Raw genomic sequence first — 15,761 nt, forward strand, 5'->3', positions numbered from 1 at the left:
CGCGCTTCCCAAGCGGCGCACTATCCAGTGCGCCACCGGGCCGGCCCTAATTCTAGTTTTTTATTTAAGTATAGATTTAAGTCAGTTCTCATTTGAGGATTTCAAATTTCATGATAATTTTTTAAAAATACAAGTGTATTAGGTACAAGCAGAAAATAGAGTCTGAAGGATTGGATTCCCTACTAAGGTAACCACCTTGATCTAATGCTCATAGCATCTGATATGGTACTAATCATGACTACCTGGTAACAGCATTCATATTTCTCAAAGTGAAAATTGGACCTCTCACTAAATTAGTTTATATAAATCCAACAAGAAATATGAAGTCTCATATTAGTGCTGGACAGGAGTCTTAGCATTCACATTTTACCTGGGTCATTTGGAAAGAGGAACTCTAATGCTCTCTCTTGTCAAGGCCTGGCTGAGAAACAAGGGTCAAACTCTCACCTGTCCTCTGTTCTTCCCGCAGGTCCCACATGGTCACCCACCCAGAGCTCCCTGCTCTGGTTGTAAACACACTGTAAAACATCTCAGCAAGAATTAGAAAGCCCAGTCAATGATCCAGTTAGATAAGGGCATCACGTACACATAGCCACAAAGGGTGCGGGTAAAACAAAGTCCAGGTAGGAGGGATTGTTTACGGAGCAACAGGAAGCAGTTCCAAATTATCTGAAAAATGCATGCCAAGGTCAACACAGCAAATGGTCTCCATGACGATGGAAATTCCTTGCAAACTTTGGTTTCCAAATCCTCTCTTTGCAGATGGCGACCAGTGTGAAAGCAATCCTTGTCAGAATCAGGGCAAATGTAAAGACGGCCTCGGAGAATACGTATGCGCCTGTTTGGAAGGATTTGAAGGCAAAAACTGTGAATTACGTAGGTTCCTCTGCTTGGAATACCTTCCGATCAGACTTACCTAAGAATAGAAGGTGGGAACATGGGAAGAAGCTAACATGCTTAATGAAACAAACTTAATTTATTTATAATTTATAAAGTCTGTGTTTAATTATACTGTGCTACCATAGTAATCACAAGAAAACCCCAAACCCCACTGTGTCCTCTAAACGATTTGGCTTTGGGGTACGATGAGAGGCACACACAATTACTTCTCTGCTCCTCTGGGAGAGACTGTGGAACACTCATGAGGTGTATGATCCATTAATACACAAATGAGAACTAGTTCTGTTTTCCTTAGGATAGAGTATATTGCTCTGTTATTCATGTTCCTTGTGATACTGTGCATTCATTCTAAATCGCCTCCTTTTATTTACGTTTGTCAATGCAAACATCAACGAGGAATATTCAAGATTGTCCAATTATAAAAAATTGATACATTTAATTAATTCCACATGTAAAAATCACTAAAAGTTTCCTCTAATAGTGTGATTAATTTTTTTTATAAGAAATTTGGTTACTATTAGACCAGTTTTCCCTAAGGAGAAAAATTTGCATTTTTAAAAAATTACTTAATTTTTAATCTTTAGAATGTGTTCTTAGGTCGGATTATTTTTCAGTTTTCCCTTATGGGAATATCAATTATGTATCATTCCGTTAAAAGTCCAGAGTTGCCTCCCCTGCACACCATTTAGCTAACTTACCAGGCATACTACCCAGCAGACTCCCAGGGCTATTATGAATGTTTTCTAAAATTCCATTAAGGTTGATCTTTGCTCTGTAATTACAGTTTTCATCAAAGCCCAGACGGGGGGATGTAGGTGACCGCCGTCGGCATGCACTACTGGTGTGGGTCTACAGTTGGATTCAGTTTATACTGGAAGCAGGTTGGCAGCAGCGGCCCCCTTGTTAGTGCTGCTGACCTTGCGGTAAGACAGGCAGGTCCCCAGAAACCTGGCGCCTGCTGAGGGAGCCATAGCTCCATGTGGGCACGTGTGAGGTTACCTGTGAGGAGGTTTTACTTCCATCACAAGTGAGGAAACTGAGGCCCACGGGGTATAAATAGCTTGCCCAAACCACACAGCCAGGACGGACCAGCTGGCCTTGGACCTTGGGCGGTCTGGACTCCCAGCCGCATGCTCTTACCCATGGTGCTGCCGTCCCTGCTCCCTTCCTGCGCTGGAGCCAGTCGCCAGTCTCTTCCTCAGTCTCCAGCCACCCATGGCAGGCCAGTGTCCAGAGCACCGGGAGTGTGACGTGCCCATGGCAGAGCCCTGGTCTTGTTCAGCGGTATCCAGCACAACATAAGGTCGTGGCAGGCGCTTAGTCATTGTTCTGTGATCAGCCAGTGAGTGAGTGCAGGTGCCTGGAACCAGGTGAGGGTTGCCCCAGTCCTCCGCAGCGGGTACACGAGGCTGCTCTTGGGGGCTTGTCTGGACCCACCAGCCACAGCAACAGATGGAATCTGAAGGGGAAGATAACTTCTCTGAAGACTTTCTAAGGGAAGAATACCCTTAAATGTCGGCTGCTAATGCCAGTGAACACATAAGGTTGGCCAAGCCCAGTCTTCCTGGCACACCCTGGTCATGGGGACCTCAATTCCACAGAGAACCCACCTGCCTCAGAGGAAGCCACCCAGCTGGACGCCAGCTCCAGTCCCTGGGGCTCCCCTCCTGCAGGCAGGCCCTCCCATGCTCCCTTCCTTGGACACTGGACAACCCCCCTGTGGGCCCCTCACTGGGCATGCTCAGGTGTCTTAAGGGCCAGTGCCAAGGCCGCAGGGCCCTCCCCTGCGTGGATGCCACAGTACTCCTCATGCAGTCGGGGGCGAGTGGGGGGGGAAGAGCTCCCACGGCCAGGGCCACCTCACTCCCTGCCCCACCTGCTCTTGACTCCCCATCCTGTTTGTGCTCCAGCCCCGTGGCCTACTGTGTGGCTAAGGGCTGGGTGGATGGAATTGGTGCCGTCTGGCCAGCTGCACCCTCAGTTTCCCCGGCCTGTCCTGAGGCCAACATGCCACTCTCTTACAGTCACACGGAAACTCTGCAGCCTGGACAACGGGGACTGTGACCAGTTCTGTCATGAAGAGCAGAACTCTGTGGTGTGTTCCTGTGCCAGTGGGTACACCCTGGGGGACGACGGCAAGTCCTGTGTCTCCACAGGTGAGAGGAGCGTTGGCCCCACCCAGCAGGGCTCCCTGGGCCACGGAGGCCATGGTGCTAAACCCGGTGCCAGCCGTGCCGGTGGGCAGGGACATCACATTCTCTGGCAGGCCTGCAGGTGAGCTCTGGCCCTCTGGGTCATGAGCATCATGAGGTTTGGAAACAGACCTTTCATTTCTGTGAGCCAGATGTGCTGTTTAGCCTCAATTTTCTCATCTGAAAAATGGGACCAATACTATTACCCACCCCCCTGGGTGAGTATGACACTGTGAGGGGGTGGTCCCTGGGAAGCACTTTGCACAGTGCCTGGCACACACAAGCTGTAAATAACTGCATGATAGCTGTGGTGACAAGCACCTATGCAAGGGAAGCCCAAGAGTCCATTGTCCCAAGGGAGGACAGAGGGCCCAGGAGCTGGGTGCAAGGGCAGGTGAGGAGCAAGGCCTGGCAGTCAATCACGGCCCAGAGTCGGGACCTGGAAGCAGGGGAGGAGATGGCGTGGGATGGGAAGGGGTGCCAAAGGACCCTCAAGAACTGATTTTGTTTCCAGTGTTAGTTGAATTTATTTTTTCTCTTACTTGATGGAAGCCAGACGTGAATGAGTCTGGCCGAGAAGCTCCCAGAGGGCAGTGAACACAGGATGGGCTGAGTGACCAGGCGGTGTGGGGGCATGAGCCTCCTGTCCCAGACACTCTGAGATGTACCTGCATTGGGCCTGTCTAACTGTGGGCCTGCCCCACGGTGAGCACTGGCCAGAGTTTCTGAGAGGCCAGTCCCCTAGCCCCACTTGATCCACATCTCAGTCACCCAGCTCCTAATTGGTCCTAACTGGTCCCCTGACCCCCAGCTTTGGCATCACCTAGAGTGTTAGAGACACAGAGTCTCAGCCTCATGCACATTCGGGCTTCGGACGTGCTCAACAACCAGAGCAGTTTCCTACCAAGTGGCAGTGACAACTGTCGTGCCCAGAGACTCATTGCTCTTAAGTGATTTTGTCACATATTCTTCTCAGTGAAAATAATTTATTTCAAAAGATAAGTAATCAAGAGAAAAATTGGTTCCAAATATATCCTTCAAGTATCACTTCAATTATGTAACATAATCTCTCAACAAGTAAAAGACAGTATTGTTTACATTTCTATTGGCAATGAGATTTTAAGCTGCTTCAAAAATATTTTGACTAAAGTCATTTCTTGACACGAATGCATTCTTTTTTAATGCTAGGAATAATCACAAATCAACTTAAAGTAAAATTTGATGTTTGAAAATAAAATCAGGTGAACTACTTCCTAGTGCAAAAAGTTCTGTTCTAAATTATGGACAAGCTAGTTCAAAATTTCAAGTAGTGACTACAGATATTAACACAGAACGAACACACTGTAGGGTAAAGAGCACTGATCTCCAGGTAGCAAATTCACCTGTCTGCCCGGAGGTGGGCGCTCCTTCATGCCCTGCACAATCACAACACACAGAAAGTGACACTGTGCTGATGGGACCGTAGACGAGCGAAGGGCCACAGACAGCAGCCACTCCAGACCTGTGTTCAGAGTGGCTCTTTCCTTTTCTTCCCACCTGCAGCCCCACACCCTGCCTTCCTGTGTCCTGCCTTGTCCCTGCTCTCTGCCTAGTTGGTGACAATACGGGAAGGAGGCTTTCTAATATGTACTGCGTGACCCTGTGTGTAGCGATTTTAAGGAGAGCTGTAATTCTTTAGACTTTGTACAAACCTGTGTCACAGGGCCTTTCTTATGCCGCAGGTGGTTGGCATATGTTTTCTCTCTGCTGAGAAACATTCTTTTCCTTCAACATTTCATTAGGAAAATTTTTCAAACATGCGGGAAAATCTAAAGACTTCTACAGAAAGCCTGTGCCACCACCTGGGCCCCGCCAGAGCATCTCGCTGTGCTGGCTTCGTTTCGTCACGCCTAGCCCTGTTCGTCCTGCACCCTGCCGCCCCCCCACCAAGCCACCTTGACTCTCTTGGCACTTTTCCTCGAGCGCTTGAGCAAGCTGTCTACTGGAGCTCAGTGCCCACAGCGCTGTCACACGAGCAATACTGACACAGACAGTCACACTCCCCTGAGGAACGCAGCCCCCACCGAGATGTGGAACATTGCCCCAAAAGTCCCCCTGCCCCTGCCAGTTACAGAGCCTGCCCCGCCCGCCCCTCAGACTGCGACTGTGTCCTGCAACTGTGTCCTGCACCATGAACGCTGTGGGCGTGGTGGCTTCTCTCCCTGCAGGAGGCCCGGGCCGTCCTTTCTCTTTCAGAACTCTTCCCCTGTGGGAAAATGACCATGGGGCGCAGGAAGAGGTCAGTGGCCCAGGACACCAGCAGCCCTCTGGAAACTGCCATGCTGGAGCAGTACGACCCAGGCGACCTGGCCCCCACCGAGAACCCTTTCAACCTGCTTGACATCAACCAGACGTACCCCGAGGAGTACACCAACGACAACACCCGCATCGTGGGCGGCCGGGAATGCAAAGACGGGGAGTGTCCCTGGCAGGTATCCCTGGCGTCAGCCCCTCAGCCCCTCCAGACCGATCCCAGCTTGGTACCTCAGCGGAGTCCGGGCGGGCCCTCTGGGAATTGGCAGCCCAGGAAGGCCCCATTCTGTGCTGGGACACAGTGCCCGGCCACCTGAGCACACCTGTCGTCCCCTCCCCCTGGGCCGGGCGGCCTTGGAAGCTATTGGTGCATCCTGAGATAAGGAGGAGGCTGGGCCCTCAGCACCTGCCCCCACCCCACCCCGGTGCCCCATTCCAGTCTGGCATTCCTTGTTGCTTGCTCGTGCGTGCCCAGCATTATCCTGTTCTGTGAAGAAAGCAAGAGAGACAGAGGTATGGCCCCAGCCTCGTGTCCCAAAACACCAGCCTACACTGGAAGGAAATGGGGTCACAACCAGGGGATTGGGCGCAGCTCAGGCTGCTGGTCAGCAGTAGGGGGGTGGATCCCGGATGTCAAGTACAGGCCACTGCATGCAGTTCTGTTTGAGGGAAGGCATCATTCACTGCTAATTTCCAAATATTTTTACTTAAACACCTAAATCCTAAGGAGGAGGATAGTACCTGAGAGAAAAGCACATCTATTTTCAAAGGTAAAAAAATCACTCTTTGATTATGAATTTGGACTAAGGTTGCCGGATTAGCAAATAAAAACAAGACTTTCATTAAATTTGAATTTCACATAAACAATGAATAATTTTGATGTAAATATGCCTCAAATATTGCTTGGGACATACTGGTACTAAAAATTATTTGTTGTTTTGTCAAATTCAAATTTAACTGGGTGCCTCGTCCTCAGTTGGACCTGAAGTTTTAATTGTCCAAAGCGAAAATGGCCTCTCCAACAAGCAAAAATCCCAGAGCTGCCAACACATGACCTCGGATCTCCCCCACCTCCAGGCTACACAACAGGTGTGCGTTCATCTAAACTCGAGGCACGCAAGAGAAGGGAATTTCAACATCCATTCATTCAGCACACGCGTACTGAGAACTGGCTGTGCTGGGTTTGTGTTGTGTACGTGACGCATGAAGCTGCTTCTCTGACACATAGAAATCTAAACCCAGGAAGGGAGCTAGGACCCAAATCGTCGCAACCCAAGTTACTGTGTGATTAGGGTCAGGAGAGCGTGCCAGCTCAGCATCCCCAAGGTTCCCCTAGGGTGCACAGGAAAAGCCTTGCACAGAGCTCAGGTGTCCGTAGGACTCAGGGCTCCAGGAGGCAGAGGCCAGGGAAGGGCAGACAGGAGGCCTCCTCAAAGGTTTCCCTGTGGGGCCTGTTGGCCTGTGTGATTCCTGTTTTCCTGGGTCAAGTCTTGCCTCATCTCACCTTCAGGAAGAACAGTCGGTGTCCAACTCAGAAAGATGGATTTTCCCTCACTAGTCCCTCAAGTTGGATAATGAGTTAAAAAAAAAAAAACCATTATTACTTTTCTAGTCATGAACGTCTTCAAGAATTCTCTTGGGACTTGATACTGTGAGTTGTTTTGTTGACCTACACATACCCCCAGCCAATGACTGTTACTTAGAGGATGGGAAATTCCCTAGAGAAAGGAAAGCAGAAGATGCTCAGGGTGCAGACATGCGAGCCCAGCTCTTCAGGGAAAGGGTGTGGTGCCCCTCACCTGCCCGTCAGCACTGGTGCCCCCGGGTATTCCTTTGCAATTGCTGTCAGGAGAAAACCACTCACAGGAGCAGCCACGCGAACTCTAGGGATGTCACCTTGAGTGGTGGTGGCCCATGCACCATGGGAGATAGGTCTGAATGGTTGGACCAGTCGAGGCACCAGGAAGTCACTCCAGGTTAGGCTGGTGTTTCTCTAGAGACTGGCATCAGCCTGGTTTAGGGTATAAGTCATAGCCACATAGACAACAGAGGTTATTACCACAGTGAAAACTTTTTCCAAAAGCACTTGAAAACATGTTCTGTGCATAATACTTTAGAGAATACTGTGACAGGTCCAGAAGAAATAAAAGGTGGATACTGTCAAAGTGAGTTTATAGTCCAGGTAGGAGAGCCGTCCTCCAGTGGCCAGTGCTTGGTGCTGAGCTGGCCCTCAGTCGATGTCTGGTGAGGAAATGAATACGCACATGGAGTGGTGACCATAAAACAAAGATATGACACACATGGCAGAAATCCAGAGTCAGTGGGGAGGGAGCAGCTGAAATGTTGTCCATGAGGTGGTCTTGGGACAACAAGCAGCCCTTGGCCTGGTCAGAGTGCCAGGGGACAGCCAGTGGGATTTGCAGGAATGGGCACAGTGGGTACAGGGTGAGGAGCAGTCAAAGGACTGGGCTGTTGGGGAGGATGAGGGAGAATGGGTGGGTGGGCAGTGCACTTTGGCCTGCACGCTGGTCTGAAGCAGAAAGCGACTTCCAGTGCCTAGAAAAAGACCCCACTGGTTCCCACGTTGGGGCGGGGAGGGCAGCAGAGGGTGGGAAGGAGGGAGGGCGTGGGAAGCTCTAATCTGGGTAGGAAGCGCATGTTGAGGAGACCTGGGCCGCACTGTGTCCTAAGTCCCCCTTCTCAGCTGGTGGAGTGTGGCCTGCTGCTCCGGCCGCTGCGCAGCTTGCAGACTGTCGTGGCTTTGCAGACACTGTTCTCGTCACAGGCTCTTCTCGTCAACGAGGAGAATGAAGGCTTCTGCGGAGGCACCATCCTGAACGAGTTCCACGTCCTCACCGCGGCCCACTGTCTACACCACGCCAAGAGATTCAAGGTGAGGGTAGGTAAGTGAAGTCCCTCGGGGCCCCGGGATGCCCCACAGTCACCAGCTCCTTTCCTGAGATCACTAGAGCTGCCAGGATTTGGTGGGAACTCTTAAAATACTGAAATACAGTTTGGGTGGGCCATATTGCAGAGGAGAGGTGGGAGGAGCGGGAAGGCATCTGCAGACTCTCCTGAGCCAGTGCAGCCCCTCCCCCCCCACGGTCCGCTCCGGGGGTCTCTGGGTCTCCGTGTCCTTCCCTCGGGAGCCTTGACATTCTCTGAGCACCATGCACCCCTCTGCCTCTTCTGTTTTTATTTTGGGGATCGTCTTTCTCTACTAGACCCTGGAGCTGTTCAGTGAAAATCCCATGCAGGCCACAAATGTGAGCCACATATGTAATTTGAAATTTTTTGTAACATTAAATTTTCTATTATGCATTTTAAAGTATAAGAAAGGTGAAGTGAATTTTAATAACATCTTATTTAACTCAATATGTCCCAAATATCATTTCCGTATGTAATCAATTTGAAATGTTTAAGGTTTAATTCTGCATTCTTTTTTCATTCTAAGTCTGTAATTTACACCTCAGCACACCTCAGTTCAGACGGGCCATGTTTCAAGCGCTTGGTGCCTGTGGGCTGGTGTCTGCTCGTCCGGACAGCACAGGTGACAGGTGCAGAGTGTGAGGCTTTAGCTCCTGGACACCTAAATGGCGCCCAGCACACAGACACAGGCGACAGCTGTGAGGGACTGAATGACGGGGGTGTCTGCGTGTGAGACACATGCAGAAGTGTGGCTGGTGGGCACCTCGATCGGAGATTGGAGACCATTTTTATTCACTTCTTTACACTTTTCTATATTTTTCAAATATTCAAAAGTGAGCATTTACCATTTTTCTATTAGAAAAAAAAAGCTTTAAAAGTAACCAACACTTCAGTGCGTGGTGCAGACCGCACTGAGCCCCGCCCTGTGCCCCGCACCCAGGGGACCGGAACACGGAGGAGGAGGAAGGCAATGAGACCGAGCACGAGGTGGAGATGATCATCAAGCACAACAAATTCGTGCGGGAGACATACGACTTCGACATCGCCATGCTCAGGCTGAAGACGCCCATCACCTTCCGCATGAACGTGGCCCCGGCCTGCCTGCCCGAGAAGGACTGGGCGGAGGCCACGCTGATGACACAGAAGACGGGCATCGTGAGCGGGTTCGGGCGCACGCACGAGAAGAGCCGCCTGTCCACCACCCTCAAGATGCTGGCGGTGCCCTACGTGGACCGCAACACCTGCAAGCTGTCCAGCAGCTTCACCATCACCCAGAACATGTTCTGTGCCGGCTACGACACCGCGCCCCAGGATGCCTGCCAGGGGGACAGCGGCGGCCCCCACGTCACCCCCTTCAAGGACACCTACTTTGTGACAGGCATCGTCAGCTGGGGGGAGGGGTGTGCCAGGAAAGGGAAGTATGGGGTCTACACCAAGGTGACAGCCTTCCTCAAGTGGATCGATAGGTCCATGAAAGCCAGGGGGCCGCCTCCTGAGTCCCCACTTCCTCCCCATTAAAGCAGCACCACCCTCAGGCCGCGGTGCATCCGGTGTCTGGTTTTGTTGAGGGTCTGTCCCCGGCAGGCTGTTGCTGGGAGCCCTCCCCTGTGGTGATGATGTCCTCGTCCACCCTGGTGCTGTTGGGGTGGGACATGAGTGCTCCTTTGGAGCACCAGGCTGGGACATTTCTGCCGGGAGTGGTGCTCCCTGTAGGGAAGGAGCTCAGATGTGATGGCGCCGTCCTGCCCACTGCCCTGCTTCTGGCTCGCCAGCTGCTCGTCTCAGACTCTTGAGCTAACTGTCCCCGGATCTGGGAGCAGGGCAGGGATCCCAGCCCGTGCAGGCACTGTGCGGCTGGGAGGGGCCCACACACCAGTGCGGCCTCTCTAAGATCCCTCTCCCTGGCCCGAGTCACCCCATTCATCTCTGAGCATTAGACACCATGGAAACACTTCTTCCAGATGACCTCCTAACAATCCAGAAAGCTGCTAACTGGCACGGGAATTTTCAAATTGACCAGGCCCTCCACCCAAATTGGGGTATGGTGGGTGTGTCCAGGCATGATCCCCTGAGCAGGTGACCCAGCACGGGGTCCCAACCTGAGTGTGGTTTAGACCCCTTAAAGGGCTGTAGAAACCCTGCATCTGGGCCATGGCCTGGCACTGAAATCAGTCCTGATGCACGCTCACTTCAGGGCACTGGGCCCAGAAGTTTCTAGAGCTCCACAGGAGCCACCATGCGCGGCCAGGGCAGGAGGTATGGGGTGAAGGCGGCAGGGCTGGGACTGCTAGGGGCTCCTCTCATCACGTCAACATGCCATGCCTTGCCTGCCACAAGTCAAGCGCTGTCTCCAGGCCCCGAGGTAAATGGTCCTGAAAACAAACATACTTTTAGTAAATAGAAAATTACCTCAGACGGGACCTGCCCACCTGTTTTCCAAATGTCCCCATAAGTTTGCATTTTGCGTAAGTTTGCTGAGCAAAGTTTGAAAGTTCCAGTACAGGCTGGACAGAGCCTTTCGTAAACAGGAAATATTGCAAGATCAGGAAAAGTCAATGTGAACATCACTCACCTGCCCAGAAGTGGCCCGCGGGCCCGAGGGTGTCCGGAGCCCTGCTCCTCCCCCACCTGGAGCCCCTCCGCGGGGCTTCAGGAGCCACCCTTTGCATCAGCCCAGTCTCCAGGCACCTGTCCTGGCCCCCGAGGCAACCCCCACACTTGCGTCCCCATTCCTAGAGACCAGAGGTGGCTTGGGGCCCAGAGAGAGCTCCAGGGAGAGAGTTGCCAGTAAAACCGAGCTTCGTGGTGCTGTGTGCGCCCTGCCTGCCAAGGCCACGTGGGCGCCTCGGCGGGGAGGGAAACGGAGGCTCCGCCCACCGACAACGGCCAGGGGAGCCTCATCGCCTGAGCGAGCTTCGTGGTGCTGTGTGCGCCCTGCCTGCCAAGGCCACGTGGGCGCCTGGGCGGGGAGGGAAACGGAGGCTCCGCCCACCGACAACGGCCAGGGGAGCCTCATCGCCTGAGGTTCTGGTGTCGTCGCCACAGTCTGCCCATCATCCCTGTCCCGAAGATAGAGCCCAAAGCGGTGAGGTTCTGCAGGAAACGTGGGAGCCCACGGCATGGCCGGGCCATGGCATAGCCAGTGGGAGGGCGCTCATCCTGGACGCCCTGGGCTGAAGTCAGCTCTGCGGGCGCCTGGGTGGCTGCCATGGCCCACCTCCCTGTCTGAGCAAAATGGAGCTAATGAAACCCCTCCGTCTGCGTATTAACTCGGACGCATGAAGGCTCGGGCAACAGGGGTATTGTGTGATCTGCTGCCACCAGATTTCCTGCAGGGTGGCCCATCTTTGCTTAGGAATAACCAAGGGGGATGCTGGATGAGGAAGGTGAGACCTCAGGACAGAGGGCGGCAGGAACCCGAGGCTGAGGAACCACAGGCGCGAGGAAAGGAGGGTCTGCTTTCTGCTGAGAGAGGGCGGGTTGCCACGTCGCAGGGACCTGCTCCTCCCTGGCCCGCTGCCCGCCTGAGCGCCCTCAGAGGGCAGGAGCTGAGCCCTGGGAGCAGTGGGGTCAGGAGCTCTGAGTGTGACAGCCAGGCTGGTGTGGGTGGCCTGACAGGACGGGCGAAGGTGCAGGGCCCAAAGGTGCGAGGAAGGGGAAGGAACGGCGAGACAGCTCAGCTGGGCCGGGTGGGATGGCAGGCAGCTGTCCTCACCTCCCTTGTGGATGGAGCCGCCCAAACAGGACTGGGGGTTAAAGCCCCATTCTGCAGAGAGCCCTGTTCGTCGCCACCACAGCAGTTACTGGTAGAGGCAAGCCAGCACCCACACCCGTGAGTACCCAAAGCTTGGCAGAAAGTCATTGAGAAACTAGATCCTCACGTGGTCTCAGTATCACCTCAGAAATGACCTAATAATCCACCAGGAAAATATGCCTTTATGTGCAGATCTGGGAAACACATCTTTTCCAGGTGATCCACACAACAGTACCAACACTCGGACCTGCCATCACGCATCCCCTGACACCACACACTGGGGAGGACGCACGCACATCGCTACTTGGGGTGCTGCCGAAAAGAACATTTAACCCAAGGCTGATCATGAGAGGACGGTCAGGCAAGTCCCAACTGAGGGAGGCCAGGACCCTCGGAGACCACAGACCAGGGGAGCTCTGCCCAAACCAGACTGGAGGAAACCACGGGCAGCAGGGTGGGGGGCTCCATCCGATGCCCCTTTAACAGGAGCAAATCTACATAAAAATGGGGCATCACACGGAGGGGTGTGGACAGAGGTAGAAAGAGAGACGGAGAGGAGGCATCCATCAGGTGGCCCTGGTGCTGGCCCATGTGATGGGTGTGTGACAGGAGCAAGCCAAGGTGGGAAGCTGGACTCTCAGGGCTCAGATTTGCACTCTGTTCTTACAAAATGCCCCTGGTCACCCTCCATGGCGCTCAGTGCTGTAAGAGGACCTGGCCGTGTAGGTCTGATGAGAAGCAGGTCCCAGAGGCTCAGGATGGATGTAGACGGGACCCAGGAAAACAGGGCAGCAGGAGGACGTGGCTGCCACGTCCCTGCAGAGGGGCCGTGTGGCAGAGCCCTATGTGGCCGAGAGGCCAGTGTGGCCAGGGCATGGCGGGAAGGAGGGCTGCCAGGCCAGGGCGTCTTTCCATCCAGACAGGACGAGAGGCGTGCAGGACACAGCGCTGGCACAGGCACCTGCGCTCCTGCCCCCAACACTAGCGTGTGAGCTGCAAGCCTCGGTAGAGCTGTGGCACGGAGGGGATCTGAAGAGTTCCTCATGGGGTAAACGGATGACCCTGAGCCAGACGTGGAGGCAGGGGTCACAGGGATGAGCGGATTCCCTAAGGCCTCAGTCCAGCCCAGGCAGCTCTCGACATGGGCCAGGGAACCCAATGGCCTCTGCCAGCAGGTGGAGACAGATCGTGGTCTCGGGCACCCCCCTGGCTGGGTGTTGTGGTTGTGCTGGCACCAGACTTGGCCAACCTGAGGACAAGGTCAGTACCAACATAGGCCATAGTTCCAGGAGAAAAGCAAACATGATCCAAACGTGTGTTTAAGCAGGAGCTGCCCACATAAAATCAGAAAGTTCAAAAAGGAGAACCACCAACATGAATCTGCTGTCACTGAATCGCACGCTTAAAAAAGGCTGAAGTGGTCAATTTTATGTTACCTATATTTTACCATACCAAAAAAATATTTTTACCAGTGACCTCAGAAAACAAACAAGCAAATCCCAGACCACAAATCCTGACCGTCAGAGTCTGAAAGGAGAATTTGAACACCACCCCGGAGTCCCACAGTGTAGTGCTGGTGACCTGGTGGTTCCAGCTCCCAGAGCGGATGGCAGGTGCTTGTAAGGCTGGATGCAGTGAATAGGGAAATGTCCTCAAATGGCTTTCCTACTCCAGAAGTCTCCCTCATCCAGAAATAAAATCTAGAAAGGTGTCAGAAGAGAAAAATGTCACAGATGGCCTCCACCCAAAGGTGTTAATGCTCCCCCGTGCTCTGGAGAAGCCCGTGGAGTTCCACGCTTTCCCTCACAAGGCCGTGGGCCACGTCATCGTGTGTCTCCTCCTTCTACTTCCTTGTGGATCTTGGGGAAATTGAGCCCCAGGAGGTAGAGTGCCATCCACCAGCCCTCAGTGTGGACAGGGAGAGAGGCGCCATCCTCAGAAAATCTGAGAAAGAACAAATGCCTGGATCAGCCCTGGGCTAGGGAAGGGGACATCTGAGAGCCTGAACCGTAGGCCAGCCAGGAACTCAGCCAACTTTGTGAAGGATTGACATTACCCATGTGGGCCCCCCAAACTCACACAGAGAATTCCTTTAAGTGGTTTCAGGGTGGCAGTGCCCTCACGGGATGACACAAATCACAAACTCTTCCACGAAGAACTCAACCCTATCCAGGCCAACTTCTGGACACCGTGGACTGTCAGGAACAGCCCAATTTCAGAGATGTTGAAACATGAAAAATACATCCTGGAGTTGATTAAATGGTGATTAAATAGGGATTGCAGGAAGACCACAGCACTTACGTGACCAGATTGTGTATGGGCTGGTTGCTCATGTCTGGTCCTGCACAGCTTGTGGAGTCAACAGATAAAGCCAGAAAACCTCTACCAGGGACACCCCAACACCTGGAGGTCACATCAAAGAAGGGGCCTCCTCGACCCCGATGGAAGGAAGATTCCCTCCCATACACAGAATGAAAGGATTATACATACAATTTCACTGAAGTGGGAACAGAAAAAGACAAAGAAGTTGATGGAAAAAGTCCCTTAGCTATTGGTGCGTTGGTCAACAAAGTTGGTTTGTCTTTCCAGGACAGAAGGGAGACAGGGGAGATGGATCATTGTTTCGCACAAGACAAGCAAGATGAACAGCGGGCATGAAATCTCAATGTTTGGACGGTTTATTGTTGTACGATTTTTGGTCCAAAGGTGGTATCTTTGAGATGGCAAATGAGAACCACATTAATCCACTGGCTACCACACTGTCCGCCACTGCTATGGTCTGAATGTCTGTGTCCCCCCAGACTCATACGTTGGAACCTAATCCCTGATGCAATAGTGGTAGGAAGTGGGTCTGTGGGTGGTGATTAGGCCGTGAGGGATGACAGCCAGTAAGAGGCCCAAAGCGGCTCGTTCCTCCCTCCTACCAAGTGAGGACTTCGCCAGACGCTGCATCTACCAGCGCCTTCATCTCGGTCTTGCCAGACTCCAGAGCTGTGAGCAATGAACTTCTGTGGATTGTAAATTACCCAGCCTAAGATGCTTGGCTACAGCAACGCAAATGGACAGGGATGGTCAGAGTCAGAAAGAGCTTGTATTTCACACACCGGTGCCAGTCACATAGGAGGTACTTAATGAACATGTCAAATACACACATCCCTTCCCTGGTTTTCAATTTTAGAACAGCTGTTCAAGGTTTTAAATTTTTCCAGAAGTATTTTTTTTAAGCTGCCTTTTCTTCTACAATTAACTTCTAACCTTTTGAATTATTGTGGCTCACTCACTCAAGATAAATTTGTTTTCCTTTTTCAACTTTTTAAAACAAACTTCACAGCTCACGTGTATTCATTGGCATGCCCTCTCACTCAAAGGCTGTTGGCTTCTTTGTCTTTTTCTGTTCCCACTTCAGTGAAATCGTACAGATGATCCCTTCATTAAGTTTTGCCACTTTTGAGTATCATTCCATTAAACAAAAAAAGCACAAACAAGCCTCACGGATTTATCAGTGTATACGCTGATGGCACGATCATTTCCTCGGTCACCTCCGGATCCCCCACTGTGAGTCCCGTTTCCTCTCCGATGCCCACTCCTATGTCCCCACCTGGACGTTTCCCAGGCATCTCAGATCCAGCATCTCCAGAACCGAGCTTCCCTGCTCTCCTGACGGCTTGGCCACCTCGGCAAATGCACACTGTCCA

At 52.5% G+C, this 15,761-nt stretch overlaps 1 protein-coding gene across 1 annotated transcript in view; it reads left to right on the forward strand.

The window, feature by feature from the left end:
* Nucleotides 1–9,847, forward strand: part of F10 (coagulation factor X) — a 17,768-nt gene extending 7,921 nt beyond the window's left edge. Inside the window, exons 4-8 of the mRNA XM_008583048.1 lie at nucleotides 763–876; nucleotides 2,925–3,056; nucleotides 5,328–5,563; nucleotides 8,170–8,287; nucleotides 9,253–9,847. Coding sequence (XP_008581270.1) covers nucleotides 763–876; nucleotides 2,925–3,056; nucleotides 5,328–5,563; nucleotides 8,170–8,287; nucleotides 9,253–9,830 — 1,178 coding nt within the window. The 3' untranslated portion in view covers nucleotides 9,831–9,847. The remainder of the gene's footprint in view (nucleotides 1–762; nucleotides 877–2,924; nucleotides 3,057–5,327; nucleotides 5,564–8,169; nucleotides 8,288–9,252) is intronic.
* The last annotated feature ends 5,914 nt before the right edge of the window (nucleotides 9,848–15,761 follow it).

The sequence above is a fragment of the Galeopterus variegatus genome, unplaced genomic scaffold, assembly GCF_000696425.1.
Source record: "Galeopterus variegatus unplaced genomic scaffold, G_variegatus-3.0.2 Scaffold2812, whole genome shotgun sequence".
NCBI lineage: Eukaryota > Metazoa > Chordata > Mammalia > Dermoptera > Cynocephalidae > Galeopterus > Galeopterus variegatus.